At 41.2% G+C, this 24,095-nt stretch overlaps 1 protein-coding gene across 1 annotated transcript in view; it reads right to left on the bottom strand.

Annotated features, from left to right (window-relative positions):
- fndc5a (fibronectin type III domain containing 5a) overlaps positions 1-17,715 on the bottom strand; it is a 64,451-nt gene extending 46,736 nt beyond the window's left edge. Inside the window, exon 1 of the mRNA XM_055656338.1 lies at positions 15,320-17,715. Within this exon, the coding sequence (XP_055512313.1) occupies positions 15,320-15,449 (130 nt within the window). The 5' untranslated portion in view covers positions 15,450-17,715. The remainder of the gene's footprint in view (positions 1-15,319) is intronic.
- Positions 17,716-24,095: the final 6,380 nt, after the last annotated feature.

The raw sequence follows: 24,095 nt of genomic DNA on the forward strand, positions 1-24,095 counted from the left end.
TCACACTTTGTTGCTGCTCTCCGGACCCCATAGTCAAAATACTGTCTGCTTCATTTGTCCACGTAATTGTGACTATGCTTCAAAGCTACCCTGTGACCTTTAAGCATTTCCTGGGTCATCCCAAAGTCGTCAAAGACACTACATGTACATATGCTTTCTTTGCTGAAACCAAATTTAATAACATGTCACGATTATGGAGGATTTTAAAGATGTCCTTAAATTTGGTTTAATAGACTTAGTTTCCCTCAAACATAAAAGGGGTGATTACCAGACCCCACAATCCAGCAGCAAATAATAATCGCAGAGATCGGTAATAAAATTAAAGTAGAATAAAATTGTAGTAATCTGATGTCTAATACAAACTCACCGACGTCCACAGTTACCTGGACTAGACCTCCTCTCACCCTGCCTCTTGCAAAGAATACCATACCCTAATCTCAATCTCCATCTCCGCCACATCTGTTCTCAAGATGAGACTTTCCATTCAAGGTCATCCGTGATGTCCTCTTTTTTTTGTAAATGTGTAAACCAGCATCTGTAGCTCCATAACATTAAAATTCCTGTGCAGCAGAAACTTGGCGTTTTGAATATATTTCAGATGTCTACCATGGCAAATACTATCTTTGTTTAACATATGGCTTGAAGAATAGCAGAATGAGTCACGGACAAGTTTATATATCATAAGAAAAATAAAAGACCCCTGCGGGCAGGCTTCTTATGTGCAATGAATCTTGACTAATAAATGCGATGAAACTTAATGGTGTATTGAAAGGGCAGTTAGACTATATATAAAAATAAGGAAGGAGGGATTTGTTAATTGAGAAATTAATAGGTAAACATGCCACAATTCAGAGAAGTGGGAATCCACGCTGCAGCAACCCGAGACCTTGGGTGAATGCCAACGCTTGTGGGAGGAGAATGAAATAAAGATCGGGAAAATTAAATAAGGATATTCTTCAACATCAAGAGTGGAGAAGTGGAGGTGGCAGTGAGAAAATGAGCTCATAAATCAATGGAAGTAGCAACCTGGGTTACTAACGTAATAAAATAAATAATGCACTGTCACCAACGATGAAGCAATAGAAATGGCAAAGATGATTTAAACTTCGATAGAACTTAAATTCAATCACACATAAAAATCTGAATTTAAATAACCATTGTACCAACTTTGCAGTGTGCATTAATTTCTCCACATTTACTATATTATGCGCAGTTCCGATTTTCATGTTGTTAAATAGTTAGAGTGGGATGGTAAAGATTCAAAGCACATTAACAAGGACAAGAAATGCAAGCAATTCCCTAACAGGAAAGGTTGGGGCAAATTCCTCTGGACATGGGAAGTGGATTGGGAAAGGTCTTTCAGATCACAAATGGTTCAGATGCAGTAGGTGCAATTTTCCACTTGTCAGTAGACAAACTGAGCAGGAATGTCGCTAATAATGTGAGACGTCGCTAATAATGCACAGAATTCAGGAGAAATATCCGTATTCAGACATGATTTATCACTTCCGACTGGCAGCCACATGCACTGGTTGAGGCTATTAGTAGCAATGTTACAAAATTTTGAGATTTAAAAAATCAAGTCTGCAATTTATCCCATCAGATAAAGCATAACAATAAGTTTAATTTGACACCTAATTCACTTTCATATCTCAAGTAATAAAAAAAGTTATGGCCATTTTCATACTCGGAAATTAGCATCTTGTTCCCTATTGATTTTCTATGGACATAACAAAAAAGCTGTGATCGTGGACAGTCAAAAGCCCATAACCTTCTTAAAAATTAAGAGAACTGAATGAAATTTTCAGTTATCATAGATTGAAGCATTCTGAAACAAATATAAAATAATCTTACTTGGATGACCTGAAATTAAAGCATATAATTAGTTAGTTACCCAATTGTAGCTAATTTCAAACTTCAATTACTAGTCTAAACATCTATCCATTTCTTAATAAATGATTAACATTTTTAAATAGCCCAAGTGTCCAAATAATATTCACAAATAATTGACAATAAAACATGATTTTTAAATCTCATTTACATCAATTTATAGGCCAAATGGAAGGAATTTAGTGTTAATTTGCTGTAAATTAAAGTCAATTTAAATCGGCTTTCTAGTGGGTTCCTGTGAACGCGCTGGTTTAGAACGTTCACATTGCGCTGGATTTGTGCCCTCAAGTGCCCAGAAAAATACTGCGGGATATAAAGAGCCCAAAATGAGTTACTCGCTATAGAAAACTTTATACACAGGGTTATATACAAGCCCCATTTAATGTAAAAATAAGGTACATACCTTTAATTGGTTGCTTTATAAAACCCTGGGGCTGCGAGAGGTTGCGGAGTGAGAGAGTGATTTTTAAACTACTATAAATATTATACAAGGCCATAAAAACTAATAATACCTTTTGCGACGGGGTCTTTCAGCGATTTTCCGTTAATGATTTACTAGGCTGAACATTTTTGATTGGAACAGCCTAGTAAAAATCGCGTTTTAAACCCGCCCCCTCTAAACAGCGCCAAAATCACACACAAGGGGTGGGGCAGATGCTCAGCCACGATTCAGGTACGTTTTGTAACATACCTAAGTTAAGGGCGGCTTTTGTGTGAGGAAAGCCTGCACCATTTGCTGGTGTTGAATGCATGAGGCATCTTTGGCCAAATGATGGCAAAATGAACACTGTGCATGGTGTGATTCCACTTCCGCCTCTCGGATTTACCTATAACATGTTCCTGGAAAGTTCAGAATAAAATTTCAGAGACATTGTATTGATTGACTGAGTGTCTGATCAGATTTAGCAAATGGGTTTTTGACAAAATACCACCTTGTGCTACATTGCCAGGCAATGGATTTTCCAAGATAATCAGATTATTTTTCTTGGGAATGGAAATGCCAGTTATGTACATGGCATAGGTTGAAGGTCAGAGGGAGAAAGTTTGAGAGATTTCCAATGCAATGGGGTTTTTTTTACACAGAGAGTGGTTGGCGTCTGGAGCCTGGTGCTAGGGGGAAGTGGTAGAAACAGATACAATAGCAATGTTTAAGAAACATTGAGACAGACCCATGAACAGACAGGGTATCGGGGGATACAGGCCATGTGCAGGCAGATGGGATTAATCAGTTTGGAACATGCTCAGCACAAACATGGTGGGCTGAAGGGCCTGTTCATGTGGTGTGATGTTCTGTGCTCAAGCTATTTTCATTTTCGGAAGTGCTCTGTTGCTACACCACACTCATTTCCTTTGCTATAACTAATTAAAAGGAGTCAAGGGCAAGAAATATTCTGCTCTCCTGAAACTGGATTCCCAGAAGTCTGGTTCTCCAGAGCACATAATCTAATATCTGTTCCCAATTTATTTTTTAACAAACCTAATTTGTCTACTGGCTGTACAAACAATACTATTTTGTAACAGTCAGTACTATAATTACCTCTTTGAAAAAGCTTGGCTTGTTGTGCTGGCTCGAAGGGCCGAATGGCCTACTCCTGTACCTATTTTTCCATGTTTCTATGTTGTTATAGACATAGACATACAGCACGGAAACAAGTCCTTCAAACCATCTTGCCCATGCTGATCAAGATGTTCCATCTACACTAGTCCCAACTGCCCACATTTGGCCAATATCCCTCTAAACCTTTCCTATCCATAATGCAGTCCAAATGTCTTGTAAATGTTGTTATAGTACCTGTGTCAACTGTCTCCTCTGGCAGCTCGTTTCATATACCCTCTATCTTCTTGTGGAAAGGTTGCCCTTCAGGTTCCTATTCAATCTTTTCCCTCTCACGTTAAACCATATAACCATATAACAATTACAGCACGGAAACAGGCAAACTCGGCCCTTCTAGTCCGTGCCGAACACTTATTCTCCCCTAGTCCCATCTACCTGCACTCACACCATAACCCTCCATTCCTTTCCCGTCCATATACCTATCCAATTTATTTTTAAATGATAAAATCAAACCTGCCTCCACCACTTCCACTGGAAGCTCATTTCACACAGCTACCACTCTCTGAGTAAAGAAGTTCCCCCTCATGTTACCCCTAAACTTCTGTCCCTTATTTCTCAAGTCATGTCCTCTAGTTTGAATCTTCCCTACTCTCAATGGGAAAAGCTTATCCACGTCAACTCTGTCTACCCCTCTCATCATTTTAAAGACCTCTATTAAGTCCCCCCTTAACCTTCTGCGCTCCAAAGAATAAAGACCTAACTTGTTCAACCTTTCGCTGTAACTTAGTTGCTGAAACCCAGGCAACATTCTAGTAAATCGCCTCTGTACTCTCTCTATTTTGTTGACATCCTTCCTATAATTAGGCGACCAAAATTGTACACCATACTCCAGAATTGGCCTCACCAATGCCTTGTACAATTTTAACATTACATCCCAACTTCTATACTCAATGCTCTGATTTATAAGGCCAGCACACCAAAAGCTTTCTTTACCACCCTATCTACATCAGATTCCACCTTCAGGGAACTGTGCACAGTTAAACCTATGTTATCTGGTTCTTGATTCCCCTACTCTGGGTAAAAGACTCCATGCACCTCTATAAGATCACACTTCATCCTCCTGCGTTCCAAGGAATAAAGTCCTTGCCTGCCCAACCTATCCCAATAGCTCACGTCCAGACAACATCCTCATAAATCTTCTCTGCACTTTTTCAACCTTAACAATATCCTTTCAATAATAGGGTAACCAAAACTGAACACAATACTCCAAATGCAGCCTCACCAATGTCTTGTACAACTTTAGCATAACACCCAAACTTCTATTCTCAATAGCCTGACTGTTGAAGGCTGATGACTGTACCAAAAGCCTTCTCTATAATGTATACCTGTGACGCCACTTTCAAGGAACTATGTACCTGTATTCCTAAATCCATCTGCTCCACAACACTCCTCAGAGCCCTGCCATTCGATGTGAAAGTCCTGCCCTGGTTTGACTTCCCAAAATGTAACACCTTGCACAATCATTGACATAAACCATAGACTGCAATGGGCTCAGCACCAATCCCCAAGGCACACCACTAGTCATAGGCCTCAAGTCCGAACAACAACCATCCACCATCACTCTCTGCTTCCTTCCATGAAGCCAATTCACTATCCACTCGGACAGTTCACATGTCATCTAACCTTCCAGAGCAGCGCACCATGCACCACTGCTCTAAAAGCCAAGAGGAATACAAAGAACAGCACAAGAAACAGCAGACTACCTTTACTGCATGTCCTCCTCTGCTCAGCCTCCTTGCCAAAGCCTCTTGAGCCAAAGCTTTACACTGACCCTCAACATAGCACTTAATTACCCTCATAGCAGAACCCTTTGATTAGTATGGGTGTCAGGGGTTATGGGGAGAAGGCAGGAGAATGAGGTTATATGGTAGATCAGCGATGAGTGAATAGCAGAGTAGACTCGATGGGCTGAATGGCCTGATTCTGCTGCCATCACATAAACATATGAACGTATGACCATAGCACTGCCCCTGCACACAGCCTCTCCCTCTACACGGCCACTCTGTTACACCGGGGCTTCTTTTTATTAGCTGCTCAATTAGCCAAATTTGATCACTCAACCAATCCAAGGGCTGCCTTTTGAAACCTCCCGCTGCTGCAACTCAGTGAAATGGTTGTAAAACTGCTCCGTTAATTGTCTGTACCACTGAGCTTCAAATATCTCTCATCTCTTTACATTTGGATTTGTTCTAGTCAGTTTTGTTTGCTTGCAAAATCCAGTTTGAAGATCTATTGTGTCTTTTTTTCACAAGACGGCAAAATACTGTTGGCGGCTATTGGTGATCTGAAATAAAAACAGAAACTGCTAGTAGTGGTGAGTGGGTCAGGTAGCATCTGTGGAGAGAAAGACTGTGTTAGCATTGCAGGTCCATAGCACTTAACTAAGTATCTCCCTCCCTCCCTTTCTATCCCACTCCCTCCCACCCTCCCTCATTATCTTGCTCCCTTCCTCTATCTTCCTCCATCCATCCCTCCCCCTCCCTCTCTTTTTATCTCAACCTCCCTCCCTCTGTCTCTACCTCCCTCCCTCCCTCCCTCCATCCCTCCTCCATCCCCCCCTCTCTCCATCCCTTGACTTCCATGCTGATGCCAAATGCAATCCATTGGTTTGATAATTAACAAACCATCAGAGTTAGTCATCTCTGAAGAGCATAGAAGTAGCTAAATGCATGGTCTACTTCTGGAATAAAGTATTGCAGTTTGCATTCAGAGGAGACAAATACTCTTTCATTATTTCTCTTTGGAAATGGGCAGCTCTAAACACGCTGGAAAGAGATGAAGTTTATGGAATGTAAAAGATGAAAGATAATTATATTACACAGGTAATATAAAATGAATTGCTAAGGCTGTGACTTTTGTCCAGCTTACCAAACCTTTGTAAGGTTGGTCAGATTAATTAAAGGGCAGGTGTGCAGCTCAATCATCCAAAGGAGCAGGTTATCATTGACTCCTTGCCTCGTTGCAGATAGTCTTTAACACTAATTTATAATCATGGCTGTTACTGTGATGAAATGCTGGGTTCAGTTTGTGGTTAACTTGTAAATGCTGCAAAGAATCTGTTCTGCAATCCGTGGTCATCCATGTTGGAGTCACAGAAAGCTTTTCAATGAAAAAATCCACATATAAAAACAAACCAAGTGGAAATAGACCTATTGATCCATCAACTCATCTCTTACATGGATATCTTAAGGGGTGACACAATGGCACAGCGGTAGAGTTGCTGCCTTACAGTGTCAGAGACCCAGGTTCGATCTTGACTATGGGTGCTATTTGTACGGAGTTTATACAGTACATTCTCCCTGTGAATGCGTGGGTTTTCTCCGGGTGCTCTAGTCTCCTCCCACATCCCAAGGATGTGCAGGTATGTAGGTTTGTAGGTTAATTGGCTTCTGTATATTGTCCCTAGTGTGTAGGATAGAACTAGACTATGAACGATCATGGTCAGCGCAGGCTCGCTGGGCCGAAGGGCGCGTTTCTCCATACGGGATCTCTAAACTAAACGAAACAAGCTCTAACTCTAATTTTTTACCAACTTGCCATCCCAAATTCATGACCTCACACACAAGTTCCCTTCACCCCACTCTTACAGTGGCTCTGTAAGGGGCAAGAAGTGGAACCACTGAGATGTGGCTCCTTGAAGCAGTGGCACAATCCTGAGATGCACCTCTTCAGCTGCACATCAACTTTTAGTTGTAATAATCTCTGCATGGCCATCTTGCAATCACATTAGCGCCTCATGAACCAGGAGCTGATCATCCCTAAATCAGTGCTTTTCTAAAGTGTGAAAAGCTAACTCTTTGATTTGCCTATTGAGTCAATTGAGTTGCTGCAGTCTGAGAATTCTCTTTCACTCTCAAGCCTTTGACAAAGCCTGAATATAAACCAACCAGTTCAGGCCAATATATCCAAATTCACGATTATTTAGAGAAAGCAAAACACTTAAACAAATTAACATCAGGATCTCCCATAAAAGGGAGCAGAAGCCAACTCATTAAATAGATTCAAGCAGGACCACATATAGGTCAGGACTAACGGAATCAAAACAATGGGGGGGAGAGAGGAACAGTCATGGGCGATCAGCGATGGTCACATGGAATGATCTTGAAGGGCCGAATAGTTATCTCCAGCTCCTATTTTTTGTTTCTACAATCTCCTATTTTTCAACTGTATTTCGGAAGATTAAATAACAATAATTGAAAAAAACATTTTTTAAATAAATGAAACATCAGCTTGCACATTAAGTTCCAGCTGGCGATGGGAACCTATACTCTAGGTTCTAAGCCTCTTGTGCACCAGTCACAATAGGTAAGAGCTTGCTGACAGGACAGTCCCAGCAGCATCACCCGTTATCGATGTAACCCAGGCTCCGTTACTCTGGAATCTGAGTGGGAGAGCATTGGGACTCATTCAGGCATTTTATTTACCTTGCCGGGATCAAGGCAAACCTTCTATTATTTATGTTTTGTGTGTGCCGACACAATGTACTGCAGATTAGTCATTAGAAATCAGAGCTTACACATTGACGCATTATGTTGGAATGCTTGCATTTAACATGCATGGGTCCACGTAGGTCCATATTTCATGGGAAAAAAAGGAAGTTTAAGAGAATGAATGGAATAACGCAGGCACTTGGCCAAAATTCGAGTGTCTAATGTTGTTATGAATTCTCTTAGAGATCCATACAACCTAAAGCTACATCCTAAATCTCATTGCATTGCACTGGCCCCTTGTGGCTGATGGTTCCGGGTGATGTGTGTAAGCAAATGTTTTCTGTACATTCACACTGAAAATGAATAATGAAGCTGCATTTATAACACCACAAAAATAAACAAAATTCTAGGCCATCCAGCTCAGCTGATAAATGTATAGGAAATAATTAAACAAGCAAAGTGGGGCATAGTTTTCTGTGGAAACTATACATATTTTCCAGAGGTTATAAAGCAAAATGACAGAATATGCAACCAATTCCAAACCACCATAAAATGTTTGTTTCAGAGGATCAATTATTTCAATGATGAAAGTGTCACCAAGTGAAAATCTTTTCTTGGGCTTCCACAATGTTTACTTCATTATTTTTATTAATAACTTAGTTTCTTACACCATCACCTCTCCACCAACAAGGCTCCCTACTTCCTTCTTCATGACTTTACCTCTCACCATTCCTGTTCTATCTCATCTGCTGCCGAAATCCTTGAATACTTCTTCTTCTTCTTGCATATGGCGTGCACAGCCTAAAGTTGAAGGACAACTTGTTCTGTTTGATCTTATTTGATTGAGCACGCCGGGTTGATTGCATTCGTCGAAACAGAGCGGACCACGTGAAGGTTGCAATCTTCCACCCCCTTGAATGCTCTCTCGATTAGTTTCAAACTTCAGTCCATCAAATATTCTGTTGCACATTTTCTTTCTGATAAGGAGTCCCATTCTACCAGGATGTTTGCTTGTTAATTCTGTGCCAGCATGCTTTGATTTAAATTCCACATCCATGCTTTCCAATTCTTTTTTGATCTTACCCATTCTTATCCACTGATCTACAAACCTCAGAGGTCTCTGCAGTCCTTCAATTCTGGCCTCTTTCATATTCCTGATCACAATTGCTCCAGCATTAACCATTTCTGCCGGTACTTGCACTGGTCTTGAACCCAGGAAATCCCTTCATTAACCCCTCTGCTTTCTTCTCCTCATTGAAGATATTCTCCAGATGCTACACCTGGTTTCTCACAGATGCTTCCTGATCTGCTGAGTATTTCCAGCATTTGCAGTTTTTATTTTAGCTTTGTGGTTTGGGGTATTCCACAAACAAAATGTCTGGAAACAACCAGTAATGAGAAGGAAGAGCTTATGCCAAAGATATCTCTGAATCTTTGTGGGAAATATCTTTGTGGTTAGTAATGATATCCTCCCTTTGCTACCGACCAGAGAATGTATACTAAATGTATACTGTGTTATACTAAATAAATATTATCAATAAGTAACGGTTCCTCAAATATCAAGTCAAGAGTCAAGAGTGTTTTATTGTCATATGTCCCAGATGGAACAATGAAATTATTACTTGCAGCAGCACGACAGAATATGAAAAAACATAGTACTGTAACAATAACTCCATTGAGAGCATCCTAACATACTGTGTATGCGTGTGGTACACCAGCTGCACAGCGGCTCAGAGGAAAGCGCTCCATTGACAACGCCCAGAGGATTGTCGGCTGCCCTCTCCTTACCTTGGAGGACTTACAAAGTTCCCGCTGCATCAAAAAATCCCAGAGTATTATAAAGGACATTTCCCACCCCGGACACTCCCTGTTTGAACTGTTGCCGTCAGGCAGACGGTACAGATCTACAAGGACAAGGACAAACAGACTTAAAAACAGTTTTTACCCCACTGCTATAAAGGCACTAAATGTAGCCGCCAAGGAACGTAGGGGCGATACATACTAAGGGACTGTGGTACACTGTGAAATCGACAGAAGGATGTAGGGTTGGGTGTTTATGCGTGCAATTTTCATGATATTTATTTTAGTTGTTTATCTGTTTTTTAATATTTTACCTTGTATGTATCGTTAGCTTTTAGAAATGTTTGAATGGTGCACTGACTGGCTGACATTTTTTAATTTTGTTGTACATGGTTCATGTTACAATGACAATAAAGAAACTATTCTATTCTATTCTATAATAAATGAGAAAAAAGGTTCAGTGGGCGTATTTACACACACACACACACACACACAGTTGAGTCTGACAAAGGGTCTCGACCCGAATCATCGCACATTCCTTCTCTCCAGAGATGCTGACTGTCCCGCTGAGTTACCCCAGCATTTTGTGTCTACCTTCGATTTAAACCAGTATCTGCAGTTCCTTCCTACGCACATGCTGTATGTACATATTTATACACATACACACATATGTACATACATACACACACACACATATGTAAGTGTATATATACATACGCACACACACATACATAAACATAAAAAACAAACATACAATTATAGTGCAATAATAACAATAATAGCCTATGTAGTTCAGAGCTTACTGGACCATTGTAATGTTCAAGAGCCTGATGGCTGTAGAGAAAAAGTTGCTCCTGTGGGTCCTCATCCTTCCTCTTCCAAAGTCCACAATCAGTCCCTTGGTCTTACTGAGATTGAGAGCCAGGTTGTTGTACTGGCACCATTTGGTCAGTTGATCAATCTCACTTCTATACTCTGACTCATCACCATCTGTAATTCGTCCAGCAACGGTGGTGTCGTTGACAAACTTGAAGATGGAGTTCGCACTGTGTCCGGCTACACAGTCATGAGTATAGAGTGAGTAGAGCAGGGGGCTGAGCACACAGCCTTGAGGTGCTCCCGTACTGATTGATTGAGAAGAAGTGTTTTTGCCAATTTGAAAAGACTGTGGTCTGTTGATGAGGAAGTCGAGAATCTTGTTGCAGAGAAATGTGCAGAGACCCAGTTCCGTGAGCTTGGTAATCAGCTTTTTTTAAATCAAAAAATGTATTCAATTATTTACAATAATATCTACATTACATTAAAACAAAACAGAACCCACCACCATAATGCAAGACAAACAAATATATTAAATCAACTATTATACAACTATCTTACATTCCTTGTCAAGGATGTATTCAACCCCCCACGGTGCCCAGCGGTCCTGGAAATCCCCCAGGGTGCCCGTGGACAGGGCGCAGTCCCTCTCCAAAACCACCCCAGCACGGACGTAACCCCATGACTCGCGGATGACCAGCTTGGCCAGGCCAGGAGCAACCCAACCAGGACATCCTCGGCCCTACCCTCTCCCCTATGCAAAGGGTGCCCGAAGATGAGGATGGTGGGTGTGAAGTGCACCCAGAATGCAAGGAGCAGCCCCTTTAGATATTGGAACAGTGGCTGCAGCCTCACACTCTGCATATACATGTGATACACAGTGGCAGGCGGCTGGCGAGTCTGTGAACCGCGAGAGAAACAGGTTGCAAGGGACTCGTCAGTGTACCCGCCACCCCAGCTCCCCGATGTAGAGGAGAAGTGGTAACCAGCTTGGAGTGGATGATGCTATTGAACGACGAGCTGTAGTCTGTAAACAACAGCCTGACGTATGTGTTTGTATTGTCCAAGTGGTCCAGTGCATAGTGGAGAGCGAGTGAGATCGCATCCTCCGTTGACCTGTTGTGGCAAATTGTAATGGGTGGAGGTTCTTGTTGATAAGTGCCGTAACCAACCTCTCAAAGAACTTCATCGCCAGGGACGTTAATGCCACCAGTCAATAGTCATTGAGGCATGTCACCTTATTCTTCATGGGCCCTCTTAAAGCAGGTGGGAATCTGAGACCTCAGTAACGAGAAGTTGAAGATGTCCACAAAAACTCCAGCCAGTTGCTATGCACAGGTTTTAAGAACACGACCGCGTATACCATCAGGTCCAGACATTTTCAGAGGGTTCACCTCCCTGAAGGATCTTCTGATGTTGGCCTCTGTGACTGTGACTGTGACTGTGACTGTAATACCAACAGAGCGTATGGCAGCTCAGAAAGGCACATTAGCGTTCGCCCCATCAAAGCATGCGTAGAATGCTCTGCGCTCGTCAAGGAGTGATGCTTCACTGTTGCTTGAGCTGCCCCTTGATTTTTCCTTATAGGAAGTGATTGCATTCAAGCCCTGCCACAGTTGCCAAACATCCACCTCATCCTCCAGCTTAGAGCAAATGCCCCTTTTGGCCTTTTTGATGGCCTCATCAAGGTCATATTTGGATTTAATGTATACCTCTTCCTCGCCAGACTTGAATGCCTGGTCCTCAGAAGAATGCAGATCTCCTGGTTCATCCAAGGCTTCTGGTTAGGAAACACTCGGATGGTTTTTGTAGGAACAAACTCCTCCACATATTTCCTTATGAAGTATGTAACAACTGTGGCATATTCATTCAGGTCCGTTGCCGAGTCCTTGAACATTGCCCAGTCTACTGACTCCACGCAGTCCCGGAGTTGATCACAGTAAATGATCAATAACAGAAAATACCAGAAATATTCAGGAGGTCAGACAGCATTTAGGAAGAAAATAATGGATTTCACAGTTCAGGTCCATGGAAGGTTGTTGACCTGAAATATGAATTCCCTTGCCAAATGTTCTTGGACTGTTGGATATATCTTGCATTCACAGTCCTTATTTCAGATTTCCTCTATTTGAAGTGTTTAATTCTTGAAAGCAATTGATTGTGATCTTACAATAACTATTTTCTAGCTATTTCTACCATTTGGAAAATATTTAAAAATTTGGGTGCCATATCTTTAATGTAAAATGTCATTAACTTAACAGCGAACATAGCGCTTACGGAATTAGGAGGTTTCAGTTTCTTTAATGTGGCTTTGATTAAAGTACCATCTTCATCGTGTGCTGTGTTAGGTGCTCATATTTTGTCAGGATACGGGTGGAAATCCCGGATAGCGTTTGGTGCATTAACACTGTTCTGGACAAATGTTTCCCAGCTTTAACAGATTACTCTCAGTATACTGCATTGCTGATTATTTAGCTGGCTGACACACCAAACAATATTCATGTTCTAGGCTGGATGGAATCTACAATAAATACGGCAATACCCAGCTACTGCAATTCAAAGATAAATTTATTTGAAAGAGCTTTTATCAATTTCACACTAAATTGTTCATCTTGAGTTCTAAATTTGTTGCTATTATAATTGTCCTTAATCTTTACTCCACAGGCAAAACGGTTCATGCTGATTTTAATTAAATAAAATATATTGTGATTGGATTTTTTTTTATTTCAATGAAGACCAATGTAACAGAATACATATAATTTCATTTAGTCATATACTATGGCAAAATAAAAATCATGTCATAGTCAATTCTCTTTTGCACCAATGATCCATTATGATTTTATTCAGATTTGCTGTGGAAATCAACGTATTATCATTTAGGGAATGAATAACTGTACATCATGCTTGGCATCTATCCTGTGCTAAAGCATTGCCAATGTTATGGTAGATTAGCCTGAGGTCTTAACCCTTTCATGGCTGTGTTGGAATTCATCATAAATTAGAAAGACTGGAAAAGACAAACCAGGCAAGTACACCCACTCCTTCTAATTTAACAAGAAATAGTAACTCGGATATACTTGGAATATTTCTTCACTTAGCTCCTATCAAGTGGAAGTGTGCCCTTTAATAGATAGTCCCTGCTGTCCACTGTGATATTGAAGCTATGTGCCATGAGCAATCATCTTTTATTAGAAATCTGAACCATTTCTTTTCAAAGCTTGGTGATGAAACTCAACACAAGTCATGTAGTGAAGCAGTACTTAGTTAAAACCGGTATTTCAAACATGTTCATATTTGGTGGTACTAATTCAACATTTTAAATAAAGTTTAGTTTTTTAAATTGACATAAACTAATTTACCATAGCATGCAATAGTTTATTTTAGAGAATATAGTATCAGGATCGTTGTGATTAGGAAACTTTTATCTCTTAAAATGTAATCCATATTTCATTGATTAATTGATGTAAGCTCTTGGAATAATAACCATCTTATCACCCGCTGCACCCCAGACTCACTCGTATTTCCTCGCTCCTTTTACTCTGCAAGATTGCAACAAGATTGCCTTGTTTTTCTCGCCATTTAACATTCCGCAATGCATTGGAAATAACAGACAGGTATTGCTCCATTGATTTTCCCTTCATTATCATGCTACAACCTCCACCGCCAGTCACCACAGGCAAACCTCTATCCGCTTCAGGTAGCTCGCAAACTATGCAACATGCTGCAATGGGCAATAGTGTGTAGAATGCTGTTGTTTTTGCACTCCTCATTACATTGTCAGAATGCTCCACCGCCGCAATTCATTTCAGATGTTCAGATACAGCCGGCAACTCAGCTACCGCATATGGCTTCAGCGATTTATAATAGAGAATGTAAGAACTTAATGTACTGTAGATTATCGTTTCACCCCTCCCTTCTGATATTTGTCGCTTCCTAAAACCATATTGAATTGTGCATGCCCGACAGTAATGCACATGTGCTTAAGTTGTAAGCGCCCTGTTGACAAAATATGTAGACGATGAACTGGACATATGACATAAGCAAATTAATTACAGGTGTGTTATGTGCAATCCAACCCCTTCAATGTTTGACTGCTTCTAATAGAGCTTGGTGCATTAACTCTCGCATGTGAAGATGTGCAACATGCTCAAGCCAACATGCCCTGTTGCAGATGTAAATGCTGTTGCACTATCACAGTTCAGAGTTACGTTTTGTACAAGTAAGTCTAGTTTATTTCTGCAGGAATGGAAAGAATGCGAACCCACTTTATAACACGGTATTCTAATTTGCTGCAGGATTAAACGCCGCGGTCAGTGACGGGTTAAAACACACACAGAGGTTTGGTAGTTCGCCTGCTTCCCATTGAAATAAAGGGTAAAACATATGCACGGCGATGTTGGTCGATGTATAGATCGAGGCAGCATTTCTTTAACAGGGGGTATGAATTAATGGCATGGGGTAGGGAAATAAACACAGCCAAATATAAACGGGACAACTCTTTCTAAGGTCGATCAACCCTCGTTACAAGTTTCCTTTAAACACAAGGTCTATGTTTAAGATTGGTTTTTAGCAAGATTCACACCTGGTTCGGGATAATCCACGTTGACACCCTATCTGATCCAATGCCGCCATCCGCACAACACACATTAGCAGATTAAAAAGAAAGAAAACGACTTAAATACATGGAGCAGAACATCTCTTGGCAAACTCACTGGGAGAGCAGTGAGGAGACAGCAGCAGCCGCCGCCGCCGCCAATGTTTGACATACCTGCTGTGATCAGGCAGATGTTGAAATAGCCGAAAACCAGTAGCACCGTTGATTTTATATATAGCAGAAAACGGCCCATTCCGTCAAACCCTGCCACGCATCCTGGAAGCAACGGGAAGCACTTGGACATCAGAAGTGAAGATGTTCACGTGCCATTGCGCTAGAAACTGCAATGTAACTTCTCAGCGGCGATCCCGGTCGCGTCTACCGCCGAGAAGCCAGACCGCATTTCAGCACCTTGGACTGGACAGAGAGAGCCGCGTTACAATCCCAGCGGCAATCCCAGACAGCGGCTGCAAAGTTTTTTTTTCGTAACGCCAGTGTCCTTCCTTGTCAGCAGACAGAGAAAGCGAGAGAAAGCCCACGGAAAGGATTGCAATAGAAATATCGCCCCAAACCCAGTGCAATCGTTTCCTGGAAGCTGCCGCGCCCCTGCTTCCAACGCGAATGATCGGCGTCTGCTTGTGTAGATGGAGAGCGGACAGTGCCAGCTATCGAGGAATGCAGGAAACTGCAGGCCAATGGATCAGTTTAACGCCTTGTGAAATCATTGATCCATCCAACTTTGCAATTCCGTTATTGCAGCTAATCAAAGCGCAATACCCGCCAATTAAAAAATAATAATAATTTTGGTTCAAAAGTAACTAATTTAATCTCAAGTGTGTTTAATATAATTTAATCTCAAATTGTTGAAACTTCACCAATTCGTAACCTGAGTTCGTTTCTTATGTCGAAATTTGTCCCAAGGTGCGGCGGCGGGAGTAAAGAAAGGGTTTCTGCAAAATCCATTTGGGATAAACTAAAGGATTCCTATTCCGGTTTCTGCACCTCTACCCAAAGTACCCATGGGGCAAGTACAGTTAAATAAAATAAGGTTAACAAAAATCATTTGGTCTTGCCCAAAAGTAAGGTAATCGCAATCAGTGAAAGTAATGGGCGTTACTTTCCTGCTGGTGCGCATGGGCAAGTTGGGCCGAAGGGCCTGTTTCCATGACTCTATGACAATAACTGGTCAAAGTTGTATTTGAGGTTTCTGGACAGATGGAGTATATTTCTATGTAATTACTAAAAATTACAAAAAACGTGGTGCAGGAGGTGGCAAGTTAAGGTGGATAGGAGAGGATTGCTGAACAGGAAGGAAACAGAATGACTCTTTTTCTGGTTGGTAACATGTAACAAATGGTACTGGGCCTCAATTTGAGTTGGGACTCTTCAAATTGATGTGACGGATGTTGGATGTGGCTGGGAGGTTTGATACAAGTAGCTTCTGATGATCATGAGATCATAAGTGATCGGAGAAGAATTAGGCCATTCGGCCCATTATCTACTTCACCATTCTATCATAGCTCATCTACCTCTCCCTCCTAGCTTGGAGCAATCCTTGGATTTGAACGAGGAGATCATAGGATAGGAAGAGAGGACGCCAGAGAGCAGTGCAAACCACTGACATTTTTAAAGTCAGCATCACGAAGTAAGCTGTCAAACTGTGGCAGGTCTGAACTAAAAGTAGCAGGGGAGAGTGTTGGCATGAGCATGTTGCAGAGCTTTACCTGGGAGGACCTTTCACATAGTTAATGCACCACACTCTATTAGATCAAACATTGAAGGGATTGTATTGTATATAACTCACCTGTAATGAATTTGTTAATATGCCATACGCCTAGTTCAACGTCCATATATTTTGAAATAAAATGACACCAACAAATGCGTGGCACTGTGGTGTAGCGGGAGACCTACTGCCTTATTAACAGTGCCAGAGTTTGTACATTCTCCCCATGACATGCATGGGTTTTCTCCGGGATCTTCAGTTTCCTCCCACACTCCAAAGACATACAGGTTTGTAGGTTAATTGGCTTGGTATAAATGTATAAGTGTAAAATTGCCCCTAGTGTGTGTGTGGATAGAGTTAATGCGCGGGGATCGCTGGTCGGCGCAGACTCGTTGGGCCGAAGGGCCTGTTTCTGCCCTGTATCTCTTAACCAAACTAAACTAATTTGTTGTCTAATGCAGTCAACCAATTAAGGGTTCAGATGGTGAAGATACTGCAACATCTGAGAAGTCAGCCAGGTCTACTAGGAATAAACAGAAATAAAAAAGGTAATAATGTGGCCAATGCAATAGAGGCTATTTCGAAATAAATGCAAAGTAACGATATGGAAGCGTAAAGAAGACGTACAGGAATAATGTTATAACAGAGAGTAGATAATTGCAGCGATAGTAAATTCAGGTGGGCTGAAATAAGGCAAACCTGCAATATTATATCCTTATGTGTAGGAAAGAACTGCAGATGCTGGTTTAAATCGAAGGTAGACACAAAATGCTGGAGTAACTCAGCGGGACAAGGAGTGGATGATGTTTTGGGTCAAGACCCTTCTTCAGACTCCTCTATTTTAATTAACTTTACACTTGCTGTCTAATTTGTTAGCAGACGTCAATGGTAATTAATTCATTATCTTGTGATTGTAGCATCATGGTCAGAAACAAGTACCTGTAGCTTGTTCTATGTTGCAACATTGGACCAAAAAAATGCACAAAGGCCACCCACTGTTACACTGGGGTCATGATCATATGGGTTGGGGTCCAGAGATGAAGAGAATGTAAAGCTTTACTTCAATAGCATAGCTAATTACATTAATTTACATGATACAAAACACAAATGCAAATACTATTTAGAAGTCATTACTGCATTTTGCAAAATCGAAAATATTATCACTACCAATACTCAGACTGAAAAGTTGCGATCTCGGTTGGAATCAAAGTGATATTCCATTTTACAGGAAATTAAAATAAAACTTCTATAATTAATCCATCACTCCTGATTCATAGACAAGTTGATGATTCAAATGAGAAATTAATTGAGTGTAGTGAAATGAAACATTTTGTTAATGAGATTAGTATTATAAACCTAGTGGAATAAGGAAAAGATAACTGTGCAAATATATGAAATATTACATGGAAGTCTCTTCCAGTGAAATTAAAATGTAGAATCAGGCCCCTTAAACTAGCATGAACCTCTAAGTTTGTGATTTAGAATATTTAAAAGAGTTAATTATGATAAGGTGCATTTGTTTGTATTTTCAGTTCTACTTCATTAGAGGATAGAGGGGATTTATAGTGACTGACAAATACTCTCTTGTAATTCTATAGGTGAACGGTAATGGCTGGTTGGATCATAGCCTGGTTCAGTAACTCGAAGATTCAGGAATGAAAGAGATTAAGAGAGCGGTAGACACTTCCTGGCCCATCACTGGTACTGATTTCCCCACCCACACATCAGTACATTTTGTTTGTCTATATTCTTAAGCAGTCATCAATGTGCAATCAATTGCAAAGGATTACTAAGTCAGAAAAGCTAACTTCACTGTCTAGAACCTAAATATTTCAGTCTGAAGGGAAGCTGCTCTGCATATAAAAATGGAAGGCAAGTAATTGGTCTTGTTTGCAAGTACCTAGGAACTGAAGAATCAACAATGGGTACTTAATCATAAATGCTTCAATTTATTGGCATTTGCTATCTTTCTGGGTCCACTGCAGTATAAATCATGCTGTTCTTTCTCCTTAAACGGCAACTGCAGCCAAAAGGATTTAAATACACTTTTAAAGGCTCTCTACAACTGGATTGTAAGGACACAAGGTGCTGGAGTAACTCAGATGGCCAAGCAGCATCACGGGAAAACATGAACAGTTGACGTTTCCAGCAATGTTTAGAACAGGTTCATCTGCTCTGCCTTTGTTTATTAAAAAAAATTAAATTTTTAGGAGATACAACAAAAAAGAGTTCTCTTTTCTTGTTTGTTTCTTCAATACAACATTGGACAAAGATGTTGATTATGATGACTAAAAAGGATTAATAATGCTTTTTATGGACAAATCAACCTCCAGGAATACGGCATGTATACAAAAATGGAAGTTAAACACCGAGTGCTGGAGTAACTCAACGGGTCAGGCAGCATCTCTGCAGGTAAAGGATGGTGACGTTTCAGGTCAGGACTCTTCTTCAGACTGAGAGTAGAGGGGAGAGAACTAGAGGTAAGAAAAGGCCAGAGGAAAGCAGGGCTGGCAACAAATGACCAAGAAAGAGTGGAACCCATAGTGGGCCATTATCTGTTCTGGCTGTGTGGAGTTTGCAAGCTCTCCCTTTGATCACATGGGTTTCCTCTGGTAACTCCGGTTTCCTCCCGCATCTCAAAGATGTGCAGGTTTATAGTTAGCTGGCATTGGTAAAATGATCCCTAGTACATGGGGAATGGATGAGAAAGTGAGATAACAGTGAACTAGTGTGAAAGGGCGATCAATGTTGCCAGGCCTAGAGGGTCTGAGCTATAGGGAGACGTTGAGTTGGCTGGGACTCTATTCTCTGGAGCTCAGAGGGTTGAGGGGTGATCTTATAGAGGTGTATAAAATCATGAGAGTAATAGGTCGGGTAGATGCGCAGAGTCTCTTGCCCAGAGTAGGTGAATCGAAGACCAGAGGACATAGGTTTAAGGTGAGGGGAATAGATAGGAATCTGAGGGGTAAACCTTTCACACCAAGGGTGGTGGGTGTATGGAACAAGCTGCCAGACGAGGTAGTTGAGGCAGGGACTATCCCAACATTTAAGGAACAGTTAGACAGGTACAAGGATAGGACAAGTTGGAAGAGGTATTGATCAAATGCGGGCAGGTTGGACTAGTTTAGCTGGGACGTGTTGGGCGGTGTGGGAAAATTGGGCTGATGAGCCTGTTTCCACGCTGTATCACCACTCTATGACTCTAATGGTCAGTGTGGACTCAGTGGGCCAAAGGACCTGTTTCCATGCTGTATCTCTAAAATAATCTAAACTAAATTGTGGTGCTCCCTCAAAAACATCTTCATGTCGTTTACAAGTCATACACTTGTACAGCACAGAAGTTGGCTTACTTGTCCTGATATTTTATTGACCCTTCATCAACACAGACAGGCTGTCCCCTGGATTCAAGAGGCTAAAGATCAGAAACACATCATTATTCTGGAACAGACCATCAAGTCTTGATGGATAGATGGATGTGCGATGGGCAATGTCATGGGGTGGGATATCAGTCAAGGAGAAGGATAACTCAAACGGAAAGAGGTGCAATTAAATTTTCTCATGCTAAGCACAGCAGATGGTCAGGAGACAGTCTGAAGAATTGTGGATTTTTCAAAAGCGGTTTCAAAGGGAAGGAAAGATTTGACTAGAGCCCTTGGTTAGTTACTTGTGAAAAGAGATGTAGCTGGTCAGGAATTGGTCAAATTAAAAAAAGTAATACAGTTTTCTAGTGAGGCTACTGTCATGAAGCTCTGGGTATTTCTGAGAAACCATTTTTGATGCAATTAGGGTCTTTGTAATCATTGGAATGAAAGAAGGAAAGGTGCTGGAATATTTGTTTTTGTCAGTAAAATGGAAGAATAGAAGAAATGGAAGAAATGGCAGTCATTGAAAGATGAAGAGATAGTCCAGAAAATCAAATAGAAAATTGATGTGCCAGATCTCAATCACATATTAGTCTCCTCACTTGTGGAATCGAGTAGTGTATTGAGATTTTCAAATCATGCTGCTGCATTAAAGAACGTTTGAAACTCTCTCTGTGAAACTTCTGTATTTCACTGTTATATAAGCCAATAAACTACAAAAGGGTCAACATTTTGGTTTTGGTGGCTTCAGATTGGGCTAAAAATCATCGTTAATAAACCTTACAAATTCAATAATGGGAGCGAGCCAAGAATTGGTAACCTGCCATTAGAAGCCACTGAATGAGGTGATGCTTCAAGGAGGCAGCATCTATCATCAAGGACCCCTACCATCCAGGCGATACTCTCTCCTCACTACTACCATCAGGCGGGAGAAACAGACGCCTAAAACTGCACACCATCAGGTTCAGGACAGATACTTTCCTACAACTATTAGGTGAAATAACCCTCACAACCCCAATTCTACCTCAACTCTGAAACAGTCACAGACCACTTCTTGTGCTACCAAGGACTCATTTTCCTAATTGTGTTTGGAAATATGTCTTGTTTTCTACAGTCTTTAGACTTTACCTTGCAGATACAATGCGGACTTTACCTTGGAGATACAGGCCTTTCAGCCCACCAAATCCGAGCTGGCCAGCGATCACCCCGTGCACTAGCACTATCCTAATAGGGACAATTTACAATTTTTTACCAAAGCCAATGAATCTACAAACCTGTACATCTTTGGATTGTGGGAGGAAATCAGAGCACCCGGAGAAAACCCATGCGGTTCTAGGGAGAACAGACAAACTCTATACAGACAGCACCTGTACTCAGGATCACACCCGGGTCTCTGGCGCTGTAAGACAGCAGCTCAACCGCTGCGCCACTGTGCTGCCCCTTTCACTGTCTTGCATTATCAAGTCAAGTTTATTCGTCACATACACATACGAGATACGCAGTGAAATGAAAAGTGGCAATGCTCGCAGATTTGTGCAAAAAAAACAAACAAACTACAAACAGAATGGAGCAGAATCACATATTCACATATTCCATATTTGTGGGAAGAAAAGGAAACAAACAGCAATTTTAAAAGGACACCACACAACAGTAAAATGGAGAGATAGGAGTTTACAGTCCTAATGGCCTCGGGGAAGAAACTCCTTCTCATCCTCTCCGTTCTCACAGCATGGCAACCGAGGAGTTTGCCTGACCGTAGCAGCTGAAACAGTCCGTTGTTGGGGTGGAAGGGGTCTCCCATGATCTTGTTGGCTCCGGAGTTGCATCTTCTGATGTATAGTTCCTACAGGGGGGCGAGTGTAGTTCCCATAGTGCATTCGGCTGAACGCACTACTATCTGCAGAGCCTTCTTATATGTATAATTTGCCTATAATCTATGTATCATTTATGTATCATTTATATTTTTGTATGCTATCTGTCTGTGCCTGTGACGCCGCTGGAAGAAAAATTCTCATTATTCCTGTATCTCACCATACTGGTGCAAATGAGAATAAACTCAACTTGATTTGCTTTGACCCGACTCATTTAATAGAACTGGCTAATCATTTCTCTCTATTACCAAACCAATTTCTCTCCCCTACGACCAGAAACTATTTTCAGTGGCCTCCTTTAATCTAATATTGTTAAAAATCTTGCTGTCGAATGAAATGGCAGAAAAAGGTCCATACCTAAAATATTAATAGTTCTGCCATCAGCACTACTATCGACTAGCTTGTTACATTTATGTGGTATTTTGTGGTTTTGCTCCAGCTTTCTACTATCTGTAATTTTTTTGTTCAAAATAGTTCACAAAGACAAATTACAGTCTGTAACAATTGAAAGAAAGGAAAAGGCTCACACTTGCACTTGCAATACACAATGAAGTAAATGGCTACTGATTATTTTGGAGGGAGGCTGATTATTTCAAAGATTCTTTTCAGTTCTCCGTGAAATTACCCAGATGGGAATCCGCGCTGTGATTCTTCGAGTAGCAAATTAGTGTTCCCCGATAATTTATTGTAGAGTTATTTCAGGCTTCAGATTCGTATATAGAGATGTTTCTGTTACAGCTAGGTCATTTAACTCACTTGGTCTTAGTCCCTGCCATCTAAGGTGTGTCCCCTGTGCTTTGAAGCTTGCATGATAATCTATTTGCTGTTATTCCCCCCCATCCCCGACGACACACACAATGTAGTTGGTTTTATCTACTTGTAACCACATTTAAAGGATTATGCATTCTATTCTAGTGAATCTCTGTTGCTCTGCTCCCTTCAGCTTCCTCTATTAAATTTATCTTCATTTCCTTTTGCCGACAAGACTGTGCCCCTTGAGGTTGTCCATTTTGCCTACTTCATAAATGCCCCTGATGGCACCTTTTTCTTGCCAACTTTGCCATTTGGCAAGCGCTGACTTAAGCAGATTAGGGGAGCATGATCCTAATGTCTGACATCAAATCACCTGCAGAAGAGGAGCAGAGATATTAGAGGCTGCCCTCAGCACTGTGACCCATCAGACAGAGCAACAGTCATCAACCCTTACCCTTCCATCAGCTCCCCTGGTGACGATCCTCTGTCTGTTATTTAAATTACAAAACACTTTCTTTTTTTAAATCTGAGAATTACAAAATATTGCTATAAGTGGTCCTGTGCAGTAAATTCTCTGTCCATTTTCTAATCAGCTTTTCAAGAGATTTAGCTCTTAGGGCTAAGGAAATGGGGACAAAGCCAGAATGGGGTACTGATCGCCATGATCATATTGAATGGCGGTGCTGGCTCGAAGGGCCAAATGGCCTACTCCTGCACCTATTTTCTATGTTTCTATGGTAGGAATGTTCCTCAAAATTAGGCAGAGAGTTGTGAATCACCCAGATTTGTGGAATTCTCTGCCACAGAAGGCAGTGGAGGCCATTTCACTGGATTAATTTAAAAGAGAGTTAGATAGAGCTCTAGGATGCTAGCGGAATCAAGGGATATGGGGAGAAGGCAGACACGGGTTACTGATTGTGGATGATCAGCCATGATCACAATGAATTATATGGTTTATGGTTTATACTCTCTAGAATGGTTTATAATGGTTAACCATTACAATGGTTTATACTCTCTAGAATTTAGGAGATTGAGAGGGGATCTTATAGAAACTTACAAAATTCTTAAGGGGTTGGACAGGCTAGATGCAGGAAGATTGTTCCCGATGTTGGGGGGTCCAGGACAAGGGGTCACAGCTTAAGGATAAAGGGGAAATCCTTTAAAACCGAGATGAGGAGAACTTTTTTCACACAGAGAGTGGTGAATATCTGGAACTCTCTGCCACAGAGGATAGTTGAGGC

Source organism: Leucoraja erinacea, chromosome 26 (genome assembly GCF_028641065.1).
Source record: "Leucoraja erinacea ecotype New England chromosome 26, Leri_hhj_1, whole genome shotgun sequence".
Classification (NCBI taxonomy): Eukaryota; Metazoa; Chordata; class Chondrichthyes; order Rajiformes; family Rajidae; genus Leucoraja; species Leucoraja erinaceus.